General features: G+C 35.8%; 1 protein-coding gene across 1 annotated transcript in view; it reads left to right on the forward strand.

The window, feature by feature from the left end:
* The window catches only part of DIDO1 (death inducer-obliterator 1), a 58,867-nt gene extending 31,788 nt beyond the window's left edge, over positions 1-27,079 (forward strand). Inside the window, 20 exon segments of the mRNA XM_043983911.1 lie at positions 3,506-3,983; positions 4,270-4,429; positions 7,299-7,415; positions 7,784-7,888; positions 8,685-8,817; positions 8,978-9,521; positions 11,388-11,541; positions 12,237-12,326; positions 12,843-13,038; positions 21,965-23,203; positions 23,206-23,685; positions 23,688-23,822; positions 23,825-23,857; positions 23,860-23,927; positions 23,929-24,106; positions 24,109-24,846; positions 24,849-24,935; positions 24,938-25,166; positions 25,168-25,381; positions 25,383-27,079. Coding sequence (XP_043839846.1) covers positions 3,506-3,983; positions 4,270-4,429; positions 7,299-7,415; positions 7,784-7,888; positions 8,685-8,817; positions 8,978-9,521; positions 11,388-11,541; positions 12,237-12,326; positions 12,843-13,038; positions 21,965-23,203; positions 23,206-23,685; positions 23,688-23,822; positions 23,825-23,857; positions 23,860-23,927; positions 23,929-24,106; positions 24,109-24,846; positions 24,849-24,935; positions 24,938-25,166; positions 25,168-25,381; positions 25,383-25,655 — 5,651 coding nt within the window. The 3' untranslated portion in view covers positions 25,656-27,079.
* The last annotated feature ends 250 nt before the right edge of the window (positions 27,080-27,329 follow it).

Genomic DNA, 27,329 nt, shown 5'->3' on the forward strand with positions numbered 1-27,329 from the left:
GTTAAGATGTTAAAACATAGCGCTTCTGATTTTTTAAAAGATGCACTTTCAGTACATGAAGTACTTTAATACTATTTTGTTTTTGTTTTTGTTTTTAGTGAGGCAATTGGGGTTAAATGACTTGCCCAGGGTCACACAGCTAGTAAGTGTTAAGTGTCTGAGGCCGGATTTGAACCCAGGTACTCCTGACTCCAGGGCCGGTGCTCTATCCACTGTGCCATCTAGCTGCCCCTAATACTATGTTAAAGAATAAAAAATCTTGAAGATATCAAGTCAAAATTGGAAATTAAAATTGTTGCTATTAATGAATACCTCCACCATCAGCTACTAAACTTAGCCCAAAGATAGCAACTAAAAATTTTAGAGATTGGGTGTGAGGCGCTTGTACCTTCACATTTAAACACGTTTATAGACATGAGGATCTGCTACCCCAACGATTTTAAAATGATATTGTTACATGTTATTCTGTACATTTATAGACAATTATGAATTTAGTAAAAATTTGATAGCTTTCCCCAGTTCCCTCCTTGACAATAGAAATTATCTTCTTCCCCAATCTGTTTTTACCTCTCATATATATATATTTTGGGGGGGGGGACGGATCTCATATTTTTAATACCTACTTTTTCAAAGTATCACTTCTTTTGTTAAACCTTACTACCCTTCCTGCCATCCTTTCTCCACCCCCATCAGTAGCACTTTCATTTGTACTGTTTGTCTTATCTGAATTTTTAGACATAAGACAAATGAGCACAATGTTCTGCATGAAGTGGACATGTTCATTGGAATTTATCCAGTGCTTGCTATGTGCAGGGCATTGTGAATAAAACATTGCCCTAAAACTAAGTACCGTAAAGATTACTAGAAATAATAAGCTAAGTGAATGATTAAGCATAGGAAGAAGGGCCTTTTTTTTTTTTTTTTTTTTTTTTGGTGAGGCATTTGGGGTTTAGGGACTTGCCCAGGGTCACACAGCTAGTAAGTGTAAAGTGTCTAAGGCTTGGTTTGAACTCAGGTCCTCCTGAATCCAGGGCCAGTGCTCTATCCACTGCTCCACTTAGCTGCCCCAGAAGGGCCTTTTTAAAACTGAATAGATGGTGTTGGAAAATAGACTTCCTGGCACTTTTTTGGTATGGTTTCCAGTCTTTAGCTAGATGTTATAGTAGCTTTAGAAATATACAGGCTGCACCATGCTATTTAGGATACTCTCTGATTCTTATATGTTGAAATCTTGGAATAACTGGAAAATGAAATGAAATTTCTCAAATTAGAAAGAACCATCACTGTGCTTTGGTTACCCTCCCCTCATACTCTTACAGGCTGTTAAAGTAGGAAGCAAGTGAGCATGATATTGTAAAAAGCTGCATCATCAGGAAGAATTGGGGTTAAGTCCTACCTCTGAGTCCTTGACCTTCAGCAAGTTACTCAATCCTCCAAGCAACTTTCTATTCAGACTCTAAAGTTGCAGAATAGATGCTGATCCATATTGACAGAAGGATACTTCCTCACCAAGAGTTCCCTATTCCTGTGAAATACTCCATCTATACATAAATATATACATAAATGCTAGGTTGGTTAGGTATGGTATGTGACTGGAACATCCTAAGTGCTTTTTAAAAATCCACATTACTACATCTATTTCTATGTATTTGATATCCAGCCTGACTTGAAATTGGACATTTCTCTCTGGATAAAATGGCAAATACCAGAGAATTCCTATCCTACCCAGCTTCTTCTCTGAAACCAATACCAACTGAAAAGTCACCGTTCACTACCAGATTCCTGATAGAATGGGTTTGCAAATTTCACCTATTACTTAAGCTCTGGGCTTCAGTTTCCTCATCTATAAAAATTGAGGTTATGCTAGCTGAAAGCTAATGTTCTTTGCAACTGTGAATTAGTTCTTATTAGCCCATCTTCCCAGGTCTAAGCAAGCTCTCATTCTACCCTGGTGCTATATTTAATCTGAAGTTGAATATCCTTTTCCATTATTTTCCTTCTGCCAACTTGCTCATTAAATGTCTTCACAAAACCAAAAGTATGGATATATAGCCCATTTCATTTAAAGTGCTAGTTTCTAGCACAATTATCTTTCATCCCTCCCCCCTTTAGTTTCATTTGCACTTAAAGGTACTGTACTATATGGTATTTTGTATGCATCATATGGCAGGCAGTGGAGAATTCATTTAACCTGTGCCTCAGATTTCTCAATAAAATAAGGATAACATTACTTGCAATATCATGGTAATTGGAATTGTGAGGAAGATGTCTTATAAGATGTTCAAAGTACTACATACGAATTTTGATCTACTACAGGAAGACATTATAAATTATTTTCCCCAATATGTAACTAACAGCTTAGTCCTGGGTATTTTATTCTGACACTGACTTTCAAAAAGACATTCCTGGGGCAGCTAGGTGGCACAGTGGATAGAACACTGGCCCTGGAGTCAGGAGTACCTGAGTTCAAATCCAGCCACAGACACTTAATACTTACTAGCTGTGTGACCCTGGGCAAGTCACTTAACCCCAATTGCCTCACTAAAAAAGAAAAAAGATATTCCTTATGCAATACATAATTTCCATATGTGGTTTATTGTACACTTTAATTTTAAGTTAGCATTCTAAATTCTATGATAAATCATAACGTGAAAAGTAAAAGTGGAATTGTAATAATTTTTCAGAAAGTATTTTTACCTGTCCCATTAACCTTTTCTGAATAAACTACTTACAATTCAGAATTAGGAATTTGTATTTAAAAGGCCTTTCAAAAGAAGCTCTTGATTTTCTTAAATCCATATCTGTTAAATAAATTAGGATGTACATTCTGATGTAAAGTTTTTAAGTTTAGAATTCCCTGGGGATTCTTATGAAGGTTATGCTTTTCTGTCTCATCCATATGAGATGAATAACATGCTAGCCTCAGAATAAAATAGAAAACCTAGTATTTCCGACACCCCCAAAGAGAAAATAGTTATGTTCATGATTATTACAGCTATTTAATTATACTTCTTCTCATTGTTGGTTTTAAAGTACTGTACAAATATTCATGACAAAATAGAAACAATGCATAGTTTCATGCTACCATAGTTTTTAAATGGTATGACAATTTTCCACAACCTGTGAGAAAATCGAAAGTTACTGCAAAAAATAATGTGTTGGTTCAATATACTTATTTTAAGTAAGTATCTTTATACAGTAATAATTTGAAATCATTAGAGGTAATGTACTTAATGAAATGTATTTGTGTTCATATTTTATACTCAGAAGTGAATTTTTTTATAATTTCTGTAGCAAAACTAATGAAAAATGTTTATTTTGAAAACTTTTTCTTCACATTTCCAGGATTCTTAAGGAACAGTAAACAAATATTTAGTAAAGAATTTCTTAAAATATAAATTGTAATTTTTCTCCATTACCATAGAGAAAGCATAACGTTTTTTTAAGTAGTGTTCAATTTTTTGGTATGTTGCTACTTAACTTGTTTGTTATTTTTTTTTTGTAGCCATGAAAGAAGAGAAAAGGGTGGAAGATAAAATGGCCACACCCCTTCCTGTGACAAAAAAAGTCATTCCTTCAACTTCAGCTTCTGTTACTGGGAAACAAACCTCTTCTTTGCCTAGAAACATAGTCCCAAAGAAGTCCCCTTCTTTTATTAATTCTTCAGTTACTAAACAAACCATTAAAAATTCACCTGGAGGCTTCAAAGGTGTCATCCCCAAGAAGTCATGGTTGTCTGGCAATCCATCAGGCAGTGTTTCCAATACCAAGCAGTCAGGACAGACTTCTGCAGCATCAGCTTCTAAAAAATTAAATGTTTCTTCCACGTTAGCTGGAGGACCTAAAAAACCAGTAGCACCTTCTGCTAGTCCTGCTTCTTCATCAACTCCAGGAAAATCAGGAGCTAGTCCCTCCCAGTCACAACCTAATTCTCAAATTCGACAAAATATAAGACGATCTTTAAAGGAAATTTTGTGGAAAAGGTGGGCTATTTTGCTTTTTTGGGGGTACATAACTTCAACAGTATACATGTACTGAATTATACTATTACCTAATAAGGTATTGGAGAAATATTTTTCCAGCTCTAAACTACAACCAATTTTGTGTATTATGCATACTTTAGTTTGCTGATAGCTTCTTGCCACGAAGCTAAATAAACCTAATATTAAGATAAAAATTATTTGGCACTTTATCTTTGGCAATTCCAAGTATAAATGAATGCTAAACTCAGTGTTTTATGTAGTCTATCTTTTGATTATTCCATCACAGAGTCAATGATAGTGATGACTTAATCATGACAGAAAACGAAGTAGGAAAAATTGCTCTGCATATTGAAAAAGAGATGTTCAACTTATTTCAAGTTACAGATAATCGGTACAAGAGTAAATATCGCAGCATCATGTTTAATCTCAAGGATCCAAAAAATCAGGTTTGTGTGCTCCTTGACTATTGGGATATGTTCAGCCATTTTTTAGTTGTGCCCGACTCTTTGGTTTTCTTTGCAGAGATTTTGAAGTGATTTGCCATTTTCTTCTCCAGCTCATTTTACAGATGAGAAAACTGACGCAAAGGGTGAAGTGACTTGCCCAGGGTCTCACAGCCATTATATCTGAGGCCTGATTTGAAGTCAGGAAGTTGAGTCTTCCTGACTCCACAACAGATGCTTTATCTACCATGTCTACCTTATTGCCCCACTAGTTGCCTAGTGTTATCCCTAGTTATTGGGATAACACTACATCAAAAATAATATTTTTTATGACATTTTTGCTTAAGAAGTAGTAGGAAAATTCCCATAACCTTGAAATAAAAAGCATCAAGTGCTTTATAGGTGCTAGGAATAATAAAAAAGAAAAAATCAGGCTATTTCTGCTTTCAAGGAGTTTACAAAGTAACTCTACATAAATAACTAGGGTGCAAGGTAGAATGTGATGAGGTCAAAGGAGACGTAGCTTTCATTGGGTGATATAAGGAAATATTTCAGAGATACCATGGCAATTAAGTTGGACCTCCAAAAAGAAAAGAATTTCAGCAAGCATAGATGTAGAAATACTGAATTCCAGACATATACAACCTTGAGTCCAGAAATGCATAGAGTTAAAAGGGTATGTATGAGGGGCAGCTAGGTGGTGCAGTGGATAGAGCACCGGCCCTGGAGTCAGGAGTACCTGAGTTCAAATCTGGCCTCAGACACTTAACACTTGCTAGCTATGTGACCCTGGGCAAGTCACTTAACCCTAATTGCCTCAAAAAAAAAGGGGGGGGGTATGTATGGTAAGGTGGAGGGAATAGTGGATCGTGGATTACATGAAATGATGTGTGAAATTAGGTTAAAAAGGCTCCTTGGAAACAGATTGTGGAGAGTCTTAAATGCCAAGCTAATTAGTTGATATTTTAAGCCATAGGGAATAGGCAACCATTGAAAGATTTTTAATGAGAGTAACATGGTTGATTGATTAAGATTAATTTGACAGCTGTGTGAAAGATGACTTGGCAAGAAGAGAGATAGGAAACCGTCAAAACAGGCTATTACAGGGCGGCTACGTGGCGCAGTGGATAAAGCACCAGCCCTGGATTCAGGAGTACCTGAGTTCAAAATCTGGCCTCAGACACATGACACTTATTAGCTGTGTGACCCTGGGCAAATCACTTAACCCCCATTGCCCCGCAAAAAAACAAAAACAAAAACAAAAACAGGCTATTACAATAACCTAGACAAAGAGGTGGGGGGCAGTGAAAGTTTTAAGTAGTTGATGATAGAGATTGGAGAGAAGATGGATAGACATAGCAGGTTGTAGGAATAATAGGATTTGACAGCTGACTAGAAGAAAGGGAAGAGGAATGAGACACAAAGTCTGAATTTTTTAACTTATGTACGTAATATCTAGTGTGAGATAGAAAAATTGGTAGGAAAGTCAGAGTTGGGTTTTGGTGGAGATGAAAGTCTGAGTACAGTATGACTTTCAAATCCAAGTGTAGGTGTTTAACAGTTGCAAAATGGAAGTGAGAAATTAGGGGTATATAATGTATATTTCTGAATGTTATATAGAAATGTGGGAGTAAATGAAACATTGAAAATCGTATATAGAGAAGAGGGCCAATGACAGCTTTTGCATGAACAACCATACTTGGAGGTAAAAGGAAATTAGATAAACTGTTGAAAGAAGCCAAGAAGGACTAGTCAGAAAAGTAAAATAATTAACAGGAAAGCTAATATTTATAAAATATCTAGGTGGCACAGTGGTTAAAGCACTGGCCCTGAATTCAGGAGGACCTGAGTTCAAATCCTGCCTCAGATACTTGACACTAGCTGTGTAACCCTGGGCAAGTCACTTAACCCTCATTGCCCTGCCCTACACTCACCCCCACCCCAAAAAAATATCTGCAGTAAGTATAACTTAGTGGTAGGTGTTATATTACACAAAAGTAGTATATCAGGGCAGCTAGGTGGCGCAGTGGATAAAGCACTGGCCCTGGATTCAGGAGGACTTGAGTTCAAACTCAGCCTCAGACATTTGACACTTACTAGCTGTGTGACCCTGAGCAAGTTAGTTAACCCCAATTGCCTCACCAAAAAAAAAAAGGTAGTTTATCAATGTACCTCCAGTTCAGAAGTTTACAAACTAGTTGGATTTCCATAAAATAATCCACAAAAGGATTTTATTTCAACACCTTTTCATTCCCATTGCTATTCTAGTTCAGGCCTTTTACTATATCATGCAGTGGATATCACGATACAATGTCTTTTTCTGACATTAGTTTTCTTCTGTCTAAATCATCCTTTAATAGTTGTCAGATCTGTCTTTCTTAAGGACCTCCATAATTAGAGCATTGTGGTGCTCAGAAATATTTTGTAGCTTCATTGTCTGTTCAGTAAAGCAACCCCTTCATCTGCCATTCAAAGCCTTCTTTGCCTTGACCCCAACTTATCCTTCTGGCTTTAATTCCTACTACTGAACCTTATATCCCAGTCAACCCGGACCCAAACATACATGTTACACCTTTCCATTTTGGTGTTATTCTCCCCTGTTTTCACTATTGAGCAATCAATATACTGTCTCTACTTAATGCAAGTATTAATATGTTCTATCTAAGATGAAACTTTCTTTGATCACCCCAACCTGAAAGAATCTCTTATTTTGTCCAGCTTAGGATATGTTACTTTAAGCATCATTTGTTTACTTCTCCTGCTAGAGCTTTTTGAGAGCAGAAATTATATTCTGTCCATCTTAGTATCGTTTGCACAGTACTTTGAACATACTACCTCAAACATTTGGTTAATATAAGGCATTTCTTTATAGGGACTTTTTCATCGGGTTCTTCGTGAAGAAATCTCTCTGGCAAAACTTGTGAGAATGAAACCTGAGGAACTTGTCTCTAAAGAATTATCAATGTGGAAAGAGAAGCCAACAAAATCTGTAAGTATGAATTTACAATTTAAAAATTAACATGAGATATTTAACTATTTTGTGTGAGAGTGCAATGTAATATACTTAAAATATTATTTTATCCTGTAACCAGTGAAAACTTTTTGGTATAGTAATAGGAAGTTTACTGAACTAGAAGTTAAATACCCAGATTTGAATATTGCCTCAGCTACTTAATTAATTACTTGTTATGTAATTTTTTTAGCAAGTCATATAGTTTAAGATTGTTTCTTCATTTAAGGGGGAGAAGGTTATGGTCATGATACACTCCCTGCCTTTCAGTTTATTGCAAGAATTAAATAATATAATTAAAAGTGCTTTGTGAACAATATTGTTTTTATGTAACATTATCCTTTTAGATGATAGAATCCAGAAATAAACTACACAGTGAAAGCAAGAAGTCTGTCATGAAACAGGAAACCATACCAGATATGGAAGATTCTCCACCAGTGTCAGACTCAGATGTAAGTGTACCAAGTGGTCTTTGTTTTATATTTAAAGAATTCATAATTTCACTAATGTGGTCAGTTGAAAACCCCTTTATACATAAAAAGACAACATTCATGGATTGCTCTTGCTGAAAGCATTCATCACCTAATGTCCCACAGATTATCTTGTCTGAACTTGGCTAATCTTTTCCTCCAATAACAGACACAGCATCTTATCATTTGGCCTATACATGAAACCTTTCTGGCTTGCTGTAGGTTTTATTTAAACTGCTGGCATAGCCTTTGACCAACTCAGTGGAGTCAGTATAAGTTATATCAGAAGTATTAAGGCAGGATTCCTTCTGTATAGTGATATCATAATAATAACAATAACAACAGCAACAGTATTTATAGCACTTTAAATTTTTTTTTTTTTAGTGAGGCAATTGGGGTTAAATGACTTGCCCAGGGTCACACAGCTAGTGTTAAGTGTCTCAGGCGGGATTTGAACTCGGGTACTCCTGATTCCAGGGCCAGTGCTCTATCTGCTGCCCCACACTTTAAATTTTACAAAGCACTTTATAAATACCTCATTTGATCCTTATAACAACCCTAGGAAATAGGTGTTACTATTTCTGTTTTATAGATGAAGAATCTAAGGCGGACAAATTAAATGACTTTTCAAGTATCACTCATCTAAGAATTGTGATGGTCTTCCTGACTCCAGGTCCAGAATGTTATCCGCTGTACCACCTAGCTGCCTCCTATCAGATAAAGTTCTAAATTTTCATATTTAAACATGTGTTTTTATTGTTTTGGGTTTTTTTTTTAGGAACAAGAATTGGCACGAGCTGTGCCTGAAAAAAGTAGTGCTCCTCTCCTTGATGTTTTTAGCAGTATGTTGAAAGATACAACAAGTCAACATCGGGCTCATCTTTTTGATTTGAACTGCAAAATTTGTACAGGTAAATAAAATTTAGTGATTGGCTCAAACATAATAAAATTTTGATGGTTTGGAATTACTTTTTCACTTTCAAAAGCAATGTTTTTATTAGAGATAAAAATTTCATTTGGTCAGCATTTTGGTAGGTATCAAAAATTAAAGTCTTTTCTTTAATTTTTCAGGTCAGGTGCCATCATCTGAAGATGAACCAGCCCCAAAGAAACCAAAGTTGTCAGCTTCTGTTAAGAAGGTGGAATCAAAATCAAAATTTGACAGCTCTGGTTCTGGGCCTATTTCTAATCCTGCTGATGAATTGATATCTGAAGCCATAGCTGAAAGTGCTTCTGAACCAGAAGTCGAAAGTATTTCTCAAATGAATTTGGAAAGAAATTATTTTCCTGTACCCCTGGGGCATGGTAATGCAGAACCATCTTCAGTGGAAGAAAGTTCATTATACCCAATCTCCTGCTCTGCTGGGGTTGTCACTACTGTAACAGTATCTGGTAGGGATCCCAGAACAGCCCTAAGCAGTTCAACTGCTGTCAATACCTCAGCCACACGTCCTAGCTCTGGCCCTCTGACTGACAAACTTTTGACTGGAGAAACAAAACAAGAAATGCTAAAACCTGTTTTGACACCAACGGCAGTACCAAAATCTATATTGGCCAAGCCATCATCTTTGCCAGACCCAAGATACTTACCAGTTCCTCCATCTCCAAATATTAAGTATGTACTTTAAATATAATCTTGTTATTAATATTCTTAAATATTTGCTTTATAAATATATACTTTATATGTAGGTTTTAAGATTGGCTTAGTAGATTAAATGAAAAACTAGAAATTTTTTAGTGTAAAGTTCTAATGATTGTGTAGTTTGAATTTTTTTTAAATCTAAGTAGAATGTAAAGATTTGGTTAGATAACAGTTGAACTATAGTTTTGTTTTTTGTTTTTTTATTTTTTGGCGGGGCAATTAGAGTTAAGTGACTTGCCCAGGGTCACACAGCTAGTAAATGTCAAGTGTCTGAGGCTGGATTTGAACTCAGGTCCTCCTGAATCCAGGGCCCTTGCTATATCCACTGTGCCACCTAGCCGCCCCTGAGAACTATAGTTTTTAAAGGGATGTTAACAAACTGGAACATCCAAAAACTGGATGACCTTCAGAGGTAATCAGGGTGGTCTTCAAAGATAGATGTGGAAGTTTACACCTATAATCCCTACTTCTAGGTTTGGTTGAAGCTGTTGGAAGGCTGGGGCTTTTTGATGGTTTGAATTAAGCTAAAGCCAATTTTGTATCCACACTAAATTCAGTTCCAATATGATTAGCCCCCAGGAGAAGGAGCCATTTTGTGAACTGGCATGGGGCTGACTCGGAGCTGGTGAAAGCTCCTGTCCTAAGCAGTGTGGTCTGCCTCATAAGTGGCCACCTTATATCCAGCCTGCTCCACTGAAAGAGATCTAGTCTCTCCCCGCCCCCCCCCCCCCCAATAAAAAGGTTGCCCTTATTTTCTAATCGTTTTAAAATATTTGAAGCACTATTGTATGGAAGAATTAGATTGATTTTTGTTTAGCTATAGAGGGCAGAATTAGGAACAAAGGTTGGTGGAAGTTATAGGAGGTACATTTCAATTCAATAAAAGAAAATGTTTTTGAAAAATAGCAATTACAAAATGAAATGGCTTGCCTTGAATGTTAATGGGTTTCCTTTTTTTTTTTTTAATTATAAAAGTATTTTGTTATTTTCTAGCTACATTTAGAGATATATTTCAACATTTGTTTTTATAAGATTTCTAGTTTCAAATTTTTCTCCCTCCTTCCCCCCCTCCCCAAGATGGCAAGTAATCTGATATAGTTTCCTTTCAATGAGAGTATTTGATCAGACTTGAATGACTGCTTGTCAAATTTATCATAGACAAGATTCCTAGATTGTATAAAAAGTTGAGCTAGAAAACCTTTCATGTGCTTTCAAACTCAGATTCTCTGATTCTATATGTACTTTAAAATTTAATGCAATTTTGGGGCAGCTAGATGGCACAGTGGATAGAGCACTGGCCCTGGATTCAGGAGTACCTGAGTTCAAATCCGGCCTCAGACATTTAACACTTACTAGCTGTGTGACCCTGGGCAAGTCACTTAACCCCAACTGCCTCACCAAAAAAACCAAACAAACAAAATTTAATGCAATTTTAATAGAAATTGGAACTGAAAAACAAAAGTTTATTTATTTTTGCCTGCGCTTGCACTCGCGCTCTCTCTCTCTCTCTCTCTCTCTCTCTTTTTTTGGTGGAGCAATGAGGGTTAAGTGACTTGCCCAGGGTCATACAGCTGGTATCAAGTGTCTGAGTTCAGATTTGAACTCAGGTCCTCCTGAATCTAGGTCCGGTGTTTTATTCACTGCACCATCTAGCTGACCCCAACAAAAATATATATAATATAATAAGGCTAAAGTGTATTCATGCCATTAGATTGCAACATGTAAGTTAGGTATTATCTTTCCAATCAAATAAGTAATTTTAATTTTTTTTAAAGGGCAAAAGAAAATAATTAAATTGAGGTGGTGGGTTTTTTTCTGTTTGTGGTTTTTGTTTTGCAGTATTCCAGAGTCGCGATCCCCTCAAGAAGGAGATACTTCCCTCTTTCTGTCTCGTCTCAACACCATTTGGAAAGGATTTATCAACATGCAAAGTGTAGCGAAGTTTGTCACTAAGGCATATCCGGTGTCTGGGTGTTTTGATTATCTCAGTGAGGTTAGAACAGACTGTATACTTATTTATTATTTATGAAAACTTGTTTATATTGATAGTATAAAAAAACCAAATATCACTCTTAGCTGAATAAAATAAAGCCTAAATTCTTCAGTACTTCTAAACAACCATGATTTTATTGGTGTGGATATTCCCATCACCATTACAGATCATAACCTCTCTGTAATCTAAAAGAAATTATTTTAGTTGCTGTGTTCCCAATCGTCTTCTCTTTATGGCAATATTTTCCTTACTGGTGTGGTAGAACCCGCCAGCATTCTCTTGGCATTCCTTTGAGATCTCAGGGTCACATCCACATCACATCAGGGTATTTGAGTAAGGTACCTAAAATATGCATCTCAAATCAGACCAAAATAATTTCACAGATTAAGGATTAGGTCACTAGAACTGTCCATCTTCATTAATGATGAAATCATATTTTACTCCCATCTAGTTAATTCAGTACATATTTACCTACCTGCTGTATGCCATTACTTAGGTACTGTGTACTTAGTGGCAAGTTCTTCATTTTACTACTCTTTGAAAAGGTATTAATGTTTATATCCCTTGCATGGAACAAAATTTTAAGTCAGTCTTCACTTTGCCTTAATGCCAAATAGTAATAGTTATATGTAAAGTATTGAGTAGTTTTTTTGTACTTCTGTTTTAACTTCACTTCATTTTTCATAATTCTTTAGGACCTGCCAGATACAATTCACATTGGTGGAAGAATCTCACCCAAGACTGTTTGGGATTATGTTGGCAAACTCAAATCTTCTGTATCAAAGGTATTCACTTGAAATCTGTTCTGTGCAGCAGAAGCAAAAGTATTTGTTAAACACATTTCCCATTTTTTTACTTCTACTTTGGTTCATGTTTTGAGACCTCCCGAAGACTTTCATGATTTTGTTCTAAGTCAGTCGTTTTAAAAATAGCCTTCTAAAGAAAAGTGGTAATTTTTATATGTTAAATGGATTAGCTGTTTTGTGGGGCATGGTGAAGTCATTATCAGCTCTACTGTGTTAGCAATATGTACGGTGTTTGTTTCTCCCCCTCCATTGATGGAGAGGAAGCAATCAGTAGTTAGAACTCTGAGACTTTACTCTCAGGTAATTTTAGTATTCCTACTTGATGAAATTTAGAACTACATAATTTTATAGGCCAAAATCTGGGAATTGGTGATTCCATGTTATAGAGCACCTTTATTTTTTCATGTAAAAAATAACTGAACTATACATTCCTTTTCAATTTTTCTAGAGTAGCACTAGGTCAATATTTTTTCCTTTGTATTTTTTACATTACAGGAGCTGTGCTTGATTCGTTTTCATCCTGCAACAGAAGAAGAAGAAGTTGCCTATATTTCTCTCTACTCCTATTTTAGCAGCCGTGGCCGTTTTGGAGTTGTAGCTAATAACAACAGGCACATCAAGGATCTCTACTTGATTCCACTGAGTGCTAAGGATCCTATTCCATCAAAACTCTTGCCCTTTGAGGGACCAGGTAAGCACAGAATTTCTGGGTGGCTAATAGGTACACCTAACAGCTCAAAAATTCCCCTAAATCATTTTTATTAAGTTTGTGAGAAGACAACATTAAAGTCCTCAAAAGAGAATAGTCCTCTAAAATTACTTTAAGAAAAAGAATGAGGAAAAAAATCAATTGATAACCATAAAATGAAGTAACAGATAATCACTAAAACTAACACAAAGTACTTAGTATTCTACCAGTAGGCACATCTTTGTCATTAAATAATGCTAGGAAAATGGATAGAAAACAAATTAAAACAAAAGAATCTCACTACATACTTTGTCATCAAGTCAGTGAAAAAAAATCAAGCTTTTTCAAGCACAAGAACCAGTGGAGCTGCTGAAGAAGAAAGGTAATGTTTTGTTAGTTTGTAGCTTGTTGCGTCAGACTCATTCTCAATAGAACTTTCCTTTTTTCTTGATGTATTTGACTCAGGAATAAGCAAACTCCACAGTCTTTTTCAAAAACATTTGAGGTAAGTTCTTTCAAAGTATTAGCTATTTCCTAGAAATTCATTCTTGACAAAAAAACATTGAAATATCAAAAACAGCTTACAAATCCTGTCATGTATTTCTCAGTTGTTTTGCTATAATAATTTTTATTCTGTTAGACTAGTTGGCGTTTGCTCATCCCTTACAGGAATGTGATCCTATGGAGGATTTGGGTTATTGGAATATATATTGATTCCCTGTACACACCTTCATTTCCTCAAAATACCAAATAGTTAAAGAAACAAAAGTTAGAGAAGTAGCTAACTAAATAAAAGAAGACTAAATTAGGGTCACAGCATTACTTAGAGAAGGCTCATAGACTAAGAGGGTTAGAAGGGACCTTAAAGATGGTGAAAATCATTATATAAATGGTTAAGGCTTCTAGAAATACATGAATATTAAATATTTTCAAATGATTTTGTTTTTGGAAAAGGAGTGCCTACAATTTTTCCTAAATTCTTAATTGCTGGTGGCAAAAGTATATTACTACCATCCAAGTCAGCCTTACATCCCAACCTACCACTGCCCCTTAACAGCTTTTCCAGTACCTTGCCCAATACCCTCTATTTTTCCTGAGTTCATACCCTCATTTTTTCTGGAAACCCTTACAAAGGCCAACAAAATGGATTCCATTACCATCTCCGTTTAGCTGGTGGTAGCAATAAAAATCCATCACTGTAGTGTTTATGAGATATGTTCTGATCCTGCATTGTGAAAACTATAGCTAATAGGACTGCAAAAGAGAACTGGGATTATATAATCTTTTCAGTTTCCCTGTTTCTGAATTCCAAGATTACATTCATCAGTGGAAGCTTGATCAGAGATACCAAAGAACAGAAACTCATGTGCCCTCATTCATACTTGGTTGGTTGGGATTGTTTTCTTTTTATTTGGGGACCTATGTCCCAATAGGAATTCTTTGTATGATCATGTCCAGGGAAAAGTACTTACAACTAGTATTTACATTATTTGTAAAGACTCACCCAAATGCTGTGGTAAATATATTTTAAAAGCAAAGTACTTGGCGGCTTCATCTCTGCTAATATAAGGCGAAGAAATGCCATCTGTCTGGTGAGTCAGAACCTGTGCTTCAGGTTCCCAGAATCTGATTCTAATGAAGAATGCTGGCTTTCCTGCTAGCCCATAGAAGGGAAAATGCCTGCTTTCCAGTCCTGAAGTGTGAAGAACAAGAAGCTGAGGGCTCACTTACCAATCATCTCTGAAGAACCTCTGGTCAGTCAGTAGGCTAGAGTCAGCTTCCTATAGATAGAATACAGTTTAATTTATAAGTTTCTCTCTCCCCTTAGTCTCTTTAGTCAAGACATTTTCTCGTATAATTAAGGTGTACTCAAATTGTGAAGAAGGAAAATCTTTTGTGCGTTTTTTTTTTTTTTTTTTGAAAAATATCTTTGGGAGATAATGGGTTTTTGGTGAAGTTGCTAAATTTGTATTTCCCAAAATTCTACAGGTTTTTTTTTTAACCAGGCACTGACTATAAATTCTTCCCATGTGCATTATTATTCACAAATTAATGATATGAGAGTCTACAAACATGAGTGTTTTCTTTTCTCCTAACATGGAACAACAAATTTTGTATCTGTAATTATATATGAACTTATGAATCATTTTAAGATACTGATAGAAAATTCTTAAATTTGTTTTCTCTTTTGGCTTTAAGTATTTGTTTAGAGGTCATCTTTTTTCCCCTCTCAGATTTTGAGATCTAAGCTTAAAACACCTCCCTTATAATTTTTTAAAATTAAGAATGCAGGGCGGCTAGGTGGCACAGTGGATAAAGCACCAGCCCTGGATTCAGGAGTACCTGAGTTCAAATCTGGCCTCAGACATTTAACACTTACCAGCTGTGTGACCCTGGGCAAGTCACTTAACCCCAATTGCCTCACTTTAAAAAAAACAAAATTAAGCATTCTACTTTCTTTGGCTTTACTCCCCACCTCATTTTTGAACTAAACCTGTGATTTCCATCCGTCTAAGTAGCTCCCAGTGAGGAAACTACTTCTTTCAATATAGATTGCCAGCTTGTAACCTTAAAGAGTTACATGAGGCATTGAAAGAGAAAGTGATTTTCCCAGCTAGTATGTATCACAGGTTAGACTTAAATGCAGATCCTTCTGACACTAAAGCTAGTTTTCTATCTACTATATTATGCTACCTCTCCAGCAGTTTACACATAAGCTTTGTATATTAGCTTTATGCCTTTTATCTGAGGCCCAGCTCTGTCTGCTAGACCCAGCACTTAACCACATTGTATTTGAATTTAGGGTTATATAGAAGTGATGGCACTCTTGTCTTGGCAGAATATCAAAAATAATTTTTCTAGTCTTTTGTTAAATTCACCCCCCCCCCCTTTTTTTTAATCAAAGACTAGCTTTAATCCCTTTAAAAATGTGTTTCTATTGTGTAGTATTGTCAGGTTTTTTTTAATATGGGTTTATGAAATATAATCTTAGCAAATAGTTTTTAAATTATATTCTCTAGAAAGTTATTCTTTATTTTAAAAAGGTCACTCAAGTGTAAGTGAGTATAATTTTCCTTGATACTTTTCCCATCCTCACTTTCTTTAGCAGTTCCCATGGTCTCCATTTCAAACACTGGTAGTCAATAACCCTTTTCAGAAGAGTACCCTGAAGCCAAGCAGTTACAAATCAGTGAACCAAAGGAGGTTGTTAATTCTTTTTTGTTTGTTTGTTTTTGTTTTTGTTTTTTTGCGGGGCAGTGAGGGTTGTGACTTGCCCAAGGTCACACAGCTAGTAAGTGTCAAGTGTCTGAGGCAAAATTTGAACTCAGGTTGTCCTGAATCCAGGGCCAGTGCATTATCCACTGCACCACCTAGCTGCCCCCGAGGTTGTTAATTCTTTTAGGTCACTCTCATACTGGTGCTTTTTCCATGGCTTTTTAAATGAAAATGCAGTATTATCTTGGGTCAGTTTGATCTTCCTAAAATTACTTAAAATGCTACTTTTGGAAATTTTGAAAAATAACTTGAAAATATAATTTTCTTAATAGAATTGGTCAAAGTATATAGTGGTTTCATTTTAATCCAATTTGACCTGAAATTGAAAAGGACACACCAGTTTAAAGGACACACACAGCAGGCCAAACCCATTACATTGATATTTCTAAATGTAAGTTGATGAGGAGTCAATATAATGATTTAGGTTTTCAATTCAGGATATCAGAAGCTATAATTTTGTCCACTATTTAATGGGTGAGATGTGGTGAGTGGGTGGATCCCTCATCTAAATATACATCTAAATTAGTGGAGAGAGATTTTTTTATTCACCCTTACTTGTATTCTGGCATTAGTTAAAAGATTCTGTGAGTGAAATTTTTTTCAGGTAAGCAACTTTTTTCAGCTCTTATGTATATGTATTAATGTGTCTGCACAAAGATTGTAACCACACTTTTCAAATAGCACTGAATGGAATTTATTGCTCTTTCTCCCTCTTCAAAATCAATAAAAATGTTTTGTGGAAAGTGGTCAGTGTCTCCTTAAATTTACATAAACTAGGTCTTGGGTAGCATACCATACATACATGGCCTTACTCTCAACAAAGTTTCTTGTCTCACACTCAGACTTTTTATAAGCAGCACAAATTACTTTTCATGTTTGCACATTATAGTTCTCAGAGCATAAAAGATGATAAATTGAGATTAAGCACACTTGGAGGTATTTAGGCTTTGGACTTCTCCGGCATTCTGGTGGACTGACAACTGAATGAAGACCACGACTTCTGTACTTTACCTGAACAACACAATGAGTCACCTTGATTCTTACATATCTTGGGGCTTAAGAACTGAAGGGGGGTTGAGGGGGCAGGGGGACAACTATTTCCACTGTCTATTTTGCCATTTCCCTTTATTTTTCAATGTCATACTTGATATTGCATATAACTTTCCCACACAATTTCTGTTCCAGCAGGTGCAAACGTTTTGTTTTGTTGGGGTTCAAAATCACATACAAGCAGAGTAGTAACAAATTATCCAATGGTGGAAAACAACCATTTAGACTTTAGGAGGATAGGTCAGAGGACAGAAAGAAGAAACCTTTATATCACTGTGATCACTTTAAAGGAAGGGAAAATTGGTTATAAATGTATGAGCTATTTTAATAGAATTAAATGCATAATCTTGTCCTTTGTAAATGTTTAGAACACACAACAAGCGTGAGCTGTCTTTAGAAACTCAGTGGTTTCCTTTATCCCCTTCCACTACATCTCTCAATTAGAATGATGCCTGTTGCTTTGCCGCATAGGCCTGCTACTTACATTCACTTTAACTAATAAAATTAATCCATCCGTACCTTAGAAATAATGCTTGTGTTTAGATTAAGACTCCCTTAGATAGAACATCCTCAACTTTCTTAATCTATAGAAATCTAGTTTTTAAAATTTATTAAACTAGAAAATCCTCAGTGAAACATTCATTAGGTCTAAAATGAAAAGATTGATACATGTGATACATGAGTATTGGCCCTCTTATTTTCAAAGGGTTAAGTAGGTGGGAAATAATAGCACTGCCCAGTCTCATTCCAAAATCCTTCTCAAATCTTTTGTCTAGAAATAAGGAATAAGGAGTGTTACTTTATAGCTACAGATTTGGGATACCTACAGAATGGGCTAATCTTCCCACTTAATAGCCTCATTTTCACCTGCTTTTTGAATAACTTCATAACAATACTCAAAAGGGAGGTGGTAAGTAGCATTTCTTATTTATAAATGGAGAAAACAAGTTTGGATTTTACAAATCCAAAGGAGAACATCACTTATCTGAGACTATACCAACTAAAATTTTGGCTCCCCAGTCCTGCATTTTAATAATAATTTTAATTTTAAAAATCAATTATTATGTGAAAAATTTTCCACCCAACTTCTACAATCCTTCAAAATATAATAAACTTAGTTCTCCAAAAAACAATGCATAGGGGTGACAAATTGGAGGGGTGAGTACAAAAAGAACTATTAGAATTTAGTAAGGAAGATTCCCTGGCTAAATTAAAGCCAAAATGAGATTCTCAGTTGTTTGCTATATCTTCAAGGCTAAATCATTAATAATTTAAAAATTCTTTTGTATACATGTCCCTTTGATCATTTTGAAATTTTACTGGTTTTGTGAGTAGGCCAAAAGCCTGGCATTAAAAACTGATAGTATAGATAATGATGACTACGTTGAGAGCCTTTCATTTACCTAAATTAATCAAAACAAGGAAAAAATGTTGAAGATGATCTCTTACTGTTGCTGTATTTTAAGAGATCTTCAATTTCTAGAACTAAGTAGGTTGTAGCCTTTCAGAATTTTACATTTGGATATGATGATGACCATGCTAATAATAGGGGAAAACTAGTGAATCCTGTTGATCTACAAACTATTGTGGTGGATATAATTTAAGGCTTAAAAAGTTTTGTTTTAATTCTTTTAATTCTTTTTTTTTTTTTTTTAAGTGAGGCAACTGGGGTTAAGTGACTTGCCCAGAGTCACACAGCTAGTAAGTGTTAAGTGTCTGAGACCGGATTTGAACTCAGGTACTCCTGACTCCAGGGCCGGTGCTCTATCCACTGTGCCATCTAGCTGCCCCAAAAGTTTTGTTTTAATAAGTGAAAACTTCTTAAGTATTCATTTAAAAGTTCAGTGAATTTGGGGGACATTTCATTAAGTTTTAAGTTGAATGTATTTAAACAGATAAATGAAGACCACCTTTCAAGAGATTAAGATCTCAACTGTATTTAAATCTAGCATTAAATGAATGAAAGCATGATCTAGAAATGAAAAATAGTTACCTAGTTTGAGAGTTTGTGATAAGTTACATCACCTGTTTTAAGAAAGGTGACAGTGACGTCAAAAAGGTTTTTTTAATTACAAAGATAATAGCTTTTAGGTACGTTCTTTTGTTTTCTTAAAGTTATAATTTCAGTAGTATCAAGTCATTCAGTAGTATTGCTCAATCATAGTTCTGGTAAAATGAAGATTCAAACTAATTGGAAATAGGTAGCCAGGTTACAATTAAACTTTTTGGTGTTCCTCCAAATGTTAATCTACATAAAAATTCAGATAAAACAATTCCATTAGTAATAGATGAAGATGTTATTACATCTAAAATAGTAGAACTTTTTAACTTGCTAGGTAAAGTCCCTCTAGTTCTCAGTTCTGCATACCTACTAAATTGTGTTTTGCCCAGCTTCCTGTGAATAACTCATCTAGGTTTCAGTACACACACACTTTGGACCTCTGTGGTACCTGAAGATTACTCCAAAAAGTTTTTATCATAATTCCTTTATTTCTTGTCTTAGTCTTAAGTATTTGAGAACAAGATTTTACCTGTAATGTTTTCAACAAGATCTACTATTTTATGTAGAGTTAGTGCCCACATAATTATAATTTGATTCTTTTATGGATCCTGGATTTTCCAATAAGCATTAGAATATGAAAGTATAAAAAGCCTTCAGCTTCCCCATAGCAGGTTTGAAGAACAGTTTGCTCTCTACCCAGTGTGTATTTAGTACCTTGGGAATTAGGAAAATACACTAGACTAAACCATAAATTTCTTATTTAGTATAAGATATTAAGCATTTTTTAAATGTCAGATTTTGACATTGCTAGTTTTTTTTTTTAAATAAGAAATTAATGTGAAACAACCCTCAGCTGTTCATCATGTCTTGGCTTTAAAAAAAGTGATTTTGCACAATGCATTCAGAATTTTACCCAAAAGTAAATGCAAAGTACATAGGGTATAATATTTGGTAAGTAGAGCCTGATTATCTAGTGTACCATATTTATTTTTCCTTATCCCTCCCTCTATATTCTATGCCTTTTGACAAATTCACAAAACCATTAAAACCTCCATCAAAGAGTAGGCAGAGAAACATTTCAAAGGTTTTTGTCTATTACCTGCACTGATAGATTCTGCTGAAGAATTAGAAGGGTAAAATTAAAATGCCTAAAATATAAGGGAAATATATAAATTTTATCTAACTTGACCATTGCTACAATTAGCATTTGGCTCCAAGAAAAGATGGCTTTTATACATAGGATACCATTTAGCTGAGGAAAATAATTTGTTGATTCATCTATGACTATGACGCTTCAGACCTGCCACCTGGCATGTCTTTTTGAGGGTTTCCCACCCCCATCTCTTATAGTGGGGATTATTTGCCAATCTAGCCATATTTTTCCCCTTCATAAAACTGACTCATTTGAGAGTTATTTGGATTTAGGAATCATTCAGTATCCATGGGAAAATGTTCCATATGTCACCATTAGTAAGATCATTGATCCATATTGGATTCAAATTCACCAGCTTGGTTTCATTATTATCATTTTTTGAGATAACCAGCAAAGACTACAAATATAATTCTTATGTAATATAAAATTACAAAATACAATCTGGAAAGCACCAAATTAATATATTTTCACACATATAAGATCTTGTCAATACTGATTTGAGAAATCAACATTTTTACCTTACCTTATACACTATAGCATGTTTTCTTTGAATATATTTACCTAATTGGCTATCTGTAATTTTAAACAATTTTTTTCATACATTAAGGAGTTAAAATATTGCTTACCACTATAAACAATTTTTTTTGCATCTTTTTTCCACCATTGCCCAATTCTTTAAATGCTTAAAGATCATTGAAGACAAATGAGAAAATTGTTCATAGCAAATATTATATTTATCTTAATTTGTTAGTACCTTATTATTAAACAAATGATAATACATGTGCTTTGCAGTTTTTTTGTGGGGTTTGGTTTGGTTTTTGCAAATTTTAAAGTATTAGCCATGTACATAGTAGTTATTACTATTACTATTATGCCCTGGTTAGAAAAGAAACTCATAACACAAATGTATACTTCCAGGAAAGTTACTCTTAAGTATATCGAAGGAAGCTTTTCCCCTTTGCTTAATAAATAGAGGACATACACCTGATTGAGAAGATATTTTATGTGATTTTTTTTAATATAAATTATTTTTACTTTATAGATACTTTTATTATATCCATGATTTAAAAAAAATGTGGGGATGACAAAGCACTAATTTAAAAAGACATTTGAGTATTGGAAATGCTCTGTGCTTATTACTTGTTCTTACCCTAATGTGGACTGTTAATCTTTTGAGACTTGTAATGACTAGTGACTATTTTAATGTGTTTTGTGTGCCAAAACATTCCTGTGATTTACTTTCCTTCAAGTTCTGCAAATATTACATCAATTTTTCTTTTCCAGTATTCAGCAATATAAAGAGTACTTTGTAATATAAAATTATCAAACTTTTCATGTGCCTACTAATAGTTTATAAGTGGAAATTCTACAAAGGCTGTACAAGAAGATGTTATTAAATAATAATACTTACTTTCCTACATTCTAAAACATGTACTTTTCTTCCTTAGGTCTTGAGTCACCACGTCCAAATATAATACTGGGATTAGTAATCTGTCAAAAAGTAAAGCGACCTTCGAATGCCGGAGAGTTGGATAAGATGGAAGAAAAACGAAGCAAACTTCAAACACAGGAAGAAATTGAGGTGTCAGTCTATCCCAAAGGAGTTACATCTTCTCAATCTGAAAAGAAACAATCAAAGTATCAGATCTATTCTGCAGATGCTGGTGTCAGTACCACACCACCTGGATCCCCACCACCACCACCACCACCTCCACCACCTCCACCACCACCACTCCCAGATCCACCAGCATCATCATCAGTATTAAAAATTCTATCATCACTTAAAACAGGGACTACAAACACCACAACTCCATCAGTTTCATCAGCAACTATTACAGCTACAACTTCCTCCCCTGGTAACTCATCTAGTTCAAAAACAGCTTCACCCCTAGAACACATCTTGCAAACTCTTTTTGGGAAGAAGAAATCATTTGACTCAGCTGCTAAGGACTCAGAACTTACTTCAACTTTAAACCAAGAGTCTAAAATGATTGTGGACGAAGGAGTACCAGCAACTCCTTTGTTAGATCCCATTGTTCAGCAGTTTGGCAAAATGTCAAAAGATAAAACTCTAGAGGAGGAAGAGGATGATAGACCATATGATCCTGAAGAAGAATATGATCCCGAGAAAGCTTTTGAAACTCAAATTACTGAAAGTGAAAAACGATATGATCTTGAAAAACCTTCTGAAGTATCAGAGAGGGAAGATGTGGCTTATGACCCAGAAGATGAAACTATTTTAGAAGAAGCTAAAGTTACTATTGATGACTTACCCAATAAAATGTGCACAGATAGTAAAAATTCCACAGAGAGGACATCTGAATATGTGACCGATATCTCTGCTCCTTCTTCCTTAGTAGAACAGCAAAAAATGCTAGAAGAATTAAATAAGCAAATAGAGGAACAGAAGAGGCAACTAGAAGAACAAGAAGAAGCGCTTAGACAGCAAAGGGCTGCAGTTGGTGTTTCAATGGCTCACTTTTCAGTGTCAGATGCATTGATGTCACCACCTCCAAAATCATCTTTGACAAAGACTGAATTATTTCAGCAAGAGCAGCAAATTGCAGATAAGTCAGATTCTTCATCGAGTCAGTTAATTCATGCAGGAAGCCAAAGTTCAGATCTAAGACAATGTAGAGACCCACGACAGGCTAGAAGAATAGCTACAGAAAATAATGAAAGTGAAAATTGCTAAAGCCACTTTCCAGTTCCTCACATAGTGGGACGCCTATGAGAGAACCTCCTACAGTTGTTAATATGGGTCAGTTGCCTACACCACCACAAGAAGAAAAAGAATTGAATACAGCTACTCAGTTGATATATAATAATGATAAGTGGGTTCCAAGTGAAAAAGCTACTATTCTTCTTGATCAGGATGGACAAAATGATAAGAATGAAAGTTCAGAAACTACATCCAAACATCATTTAGAAAATACACATCCATCAGTACCAGAAGTTTCATCTAAACCTTTACGAAAAGTACTCCTTCCAACACCTCCCAATACATCTTTTCAACCAAATTTCCCAGTGCAGAATGATGGACAGATATTTAATTCACCAACTGGAGCAAGCAGTCCTTTCTCAAATACAGTATTTACATCTCAGGAAAAATCTCTTAGCTCATCCCAATATGAAGATAGAAGAAATCCCCAGTTTGCAGAAAAAAGTGATCTTCAGCTGTTCAGGATGAGGGAGAAAGAGGTTTACAATCCAAACATGATGATAACAGAGGAGTTCTTTCATTTCCTTTATCTGGACAAAAAGCCCCACCTCAATCACAGTTTCAGGGACAAAATGAACCTACATCAAGAATTATGGAGCAGTTTCAGGACCTCATGGACCAACTTTCCAGGACCAAGGGGACCAACACCCCAGTTTTCAGAAGAAAATAATTCTAGTACTGAGGGACAAAAGAGGGCCTTCATCTACGAGATTTGGGGGACAGAAGGCACCTATCCCTTCGTTATTCTCTGGACAACACGGACCACCTCCTTTTGGTGACAACAGAGGTCCTTCACCTTCTTATCTTGGTGGGCCTAGAGGAGTTGCACCATCCCAATTTGAAGATCGTAGGGATCCCCATGGGGAAAAAAGGAATTCCAAGATTCTCAGTATAGTGAGATGACTAGCCCTCCTTCACAGTTTGAAGGTCCTGAACAATCTCAATTTATGGGAAATAGAGGCCCAGCACCTTTCCCATTTGGAGGACAAAGAAGACCATTACTATCTCAATTTAAGGGACCCCGAGGAGGCCCTCCTCCTGCTCAGTTTGGAGGTCAAAGGGGACCACCACCACCTGGCCATTTTGTGGGGCCAAGGGGTCCCCATCCCAATCAGTTCGATGGCCCCCGGGGTCCCCATCCCAACCAGTTCGAAGGCCCCCGGGGTCCCCATCCCAACCAGTTCGAAGGCCCCCGGGGTCCCCATCCCAACCAGTTCGAAGGCCCCCGGGGTCCCCATCCCAACCAGTTCGAAGGCCCCCGGGGTCCCCATCCCAACCAGTTCGAAGGCCCCCGGGGCCCCCATCCCAACCAGTTCGAAGGCCCCCGGGGCCCCCATCCCAACCAATTTGAAGGTCCCCGTGGCCCTCATCCCAACCAGTTCGAAGGTCCCCGAGGGCCCCATCCCAACCAATTTGAAGGTCCTCGAGGTCCAGCACCAAACTTCATGCCAGGACCAAGGGTTATTCAACCACAGCAATTCGAAGAACAAAGAGTAAATTCACCACCAAGATTTGCAAACCAGAGGGGTCCAACACCCCTTCAATTTGGGCCAAGGGATCTGCCTCCATTTTCAGAAAAAAATGAACAGCCCCCTTCAAGATTTCACTTTCAGGACAATCTCCACAGGGTATGAAACCTGCTCCAAGACCACTACTTGAACTTCCAAGCCATCCACCACAACACAGGAAGGAGAGATGGAAGAAGCTGGTCCATCTGCTCCTCTACCAACAAATGTGTCTGGACAGGCCTCAGAATCAGAATCACAGTGGCCATCATCTGATTTCCGTGATGGCAAAAGTCATGAATATAGAAATCAAACTTTTGAAGGGAGACAGCGAGAAAGATTTGAAGGAAGCACTAAAGAAAAGTCTTCAGATGAACCTGAAACCCAGCTCTCAGAAAATAGACAAGGAAGAGGATTGAAGATAGAAGAGAGACCGAGATCATGGGAAACCTTGGGAAAGAGAGCGTGGCCGAAATTGGAGTAGAGACAGGGAAAGAGATTGGGATAGAAACAGAGATTGGGAAAGACACCGAGAAAAAGACTCTACTCGAGATTGGGACAAAAATAAAGAGAGGAATCCAAATAGGGATAAGGATAGGGAATCAGACCGCAACAAGGAATGGGACAGAAACAGAGAGGAGAAGCAGAAATAGAGATCGGGACCGTGAAAGAGACCGAGACAGGAGACGGGATCGAGACAGATCAAGAAGCAGAGACAGAGATCGAGATCGAACAAGAGAAAGGGACAGAGAACGAGATAGGGACCGAGAAAAAGACAGAGAACGAGATAGAGGAAAAGACCGTAAAGACAGAAGTAAAAGTAAAGAGAGTAGTAGGGATTCAAAGCCAGAAGAACAGAAAGAAACTCAAAAACCAGCTGAAACAGAAGGTTCATCTTCGATTCAAACATAAATGTTTGAGAGTAATGTGTGGGTGTGTGTGTGTGTATATATGTATGTGTATATTATATATATATTTGGGGGGGAAGACTTTACATGGGGTTTGGTTGTATATATTCAATGTTGCAAAAATCCCTTTTAAAAGCCAGCCTTACACAAAATATATTCAAGGAAAATAGTTTTTGAAACTGCTATGAAATTAGATGGAGTGGAACCATTCTGGACTTCAGCTTACTGTAATTTTGTGTACAATATGTTTTCTTACAAAATTTCACATCTTACAATTCTGAAATGATTTTTTTACTTAACTCTTAAAATTTCCATTTAAAATTAATACAGAAATGGGAAAAGTCTATAAAAAGCATATTGCTTTTTTCATATTAAAAAGTTATGTTTTTCAATAACTTGACTGTATTTGTAAACTTTTAAGGAACTTCAGTGGACCTTAGGAGCCATACCTTTACTTACATCTCACGTGTAGTATTTCTGCGTAAAAAAAAATTTTTTTTACGGGTTTCTTAGTATGTGCTTTACAAGAGGGTCATGTATTCTGTCCTGTGCTGATTTTACTATAGGTGGACTGCATGTATTTATGAAGTCATTGTGAAAGAACACAGTATTAGTAGTTTATAATTAATGGAGTGTTAAGAAATGCAGAGCTTATATAAATGACTATCTTTTTCATGTAAAGGATAGTGTTCAAACCAGGAAACAACTAAAAAGAAAACCTGAACTTTTCCCTCCGATTTTTCTGTTGCCTTTTAAAATGCTGTTTAAAAAATCTTTGATAAAATAACATCCATGTGTCCAAGTAAAATCTATCAGACTTTTAAATGTCAATTCATTGGAAATGTTTAAATTCTACAAACACAAGCAAAAAAGTGTGAGAAATAAATTAAGGATATTTTTAAGCTGTTTCTTTGGTTTGAACAATCAGGAACATTTTGTTTGTAGAATAGTGCTATTTAAGCAGTTCTTCAGTAATTTCTAGGCAAAATGTACCTAGCTTAGAACTGTCTTCAATACTGATGGTGTGTTTAAAAGTTTACCACTGAAAAAAGTTGATGAAAGTAAAAGTGATATAAGTTGAAGTACTACAAACTAAGTGGAAAGTTTTCACTGTGAAATACAGTATACTGCTTCTTTTCATCTATTTTTCAAGTACTAAAGTGTGAAATAGAGAAAACCTTGCTAATTTATTTGACTGTTACAAATACACTTTGATAATTTTTATATTTTCATAACTACTTTTGCAATATATAAATTAGAAAATATCATTGCTTCTTGGAGTCTGTTGCTCCACTATACATCACTACGGATTTTACAATTTATATAGGCACAAAATTCTTTAAGTTCTGAAAGCCCATCAGCAACTTAGTAATTTGGATGATTTGTATTATAAACCAAGAGTTAGAATGTTAAATTACATATAGGTGTAAAGCTCAAATCATCTAATGTGATGTAAGGTTTTTTTTTTAAAAAAAACTAAAATGTTTCTAATTTAAATATACAAATGAAAAAAAAAATCAAGTGTGGTTTTTTGGGTTTAGGTTTACTTGATTAGAAATTCTGTAAATTGTATTTTATATTGCAAGGTATATCACTGTACATTAAAAACATGGAACTTCATAGGTTTTTGTTACTGTAAGTAGAATAAACATCTACAAACCATTTATGAATCTGTTAT

The sequence above is a fragment of the Dromiciops gliroides genome, chromosome 2 (assembly GCF_019393635.1).
Source record: "Dromiciops gliroides isolate mDroGli1 chromosome 2, mDroGli1.pri, whole genome shotgun sequence".
In the NCBI taxonomy this organism is placed as follows: Eukaryota; Metazoa; Chordata; class Mammalia; order Microbiotheria; family Microbiotheriidae; genus Dromiciops; species Dromiciops gliroides.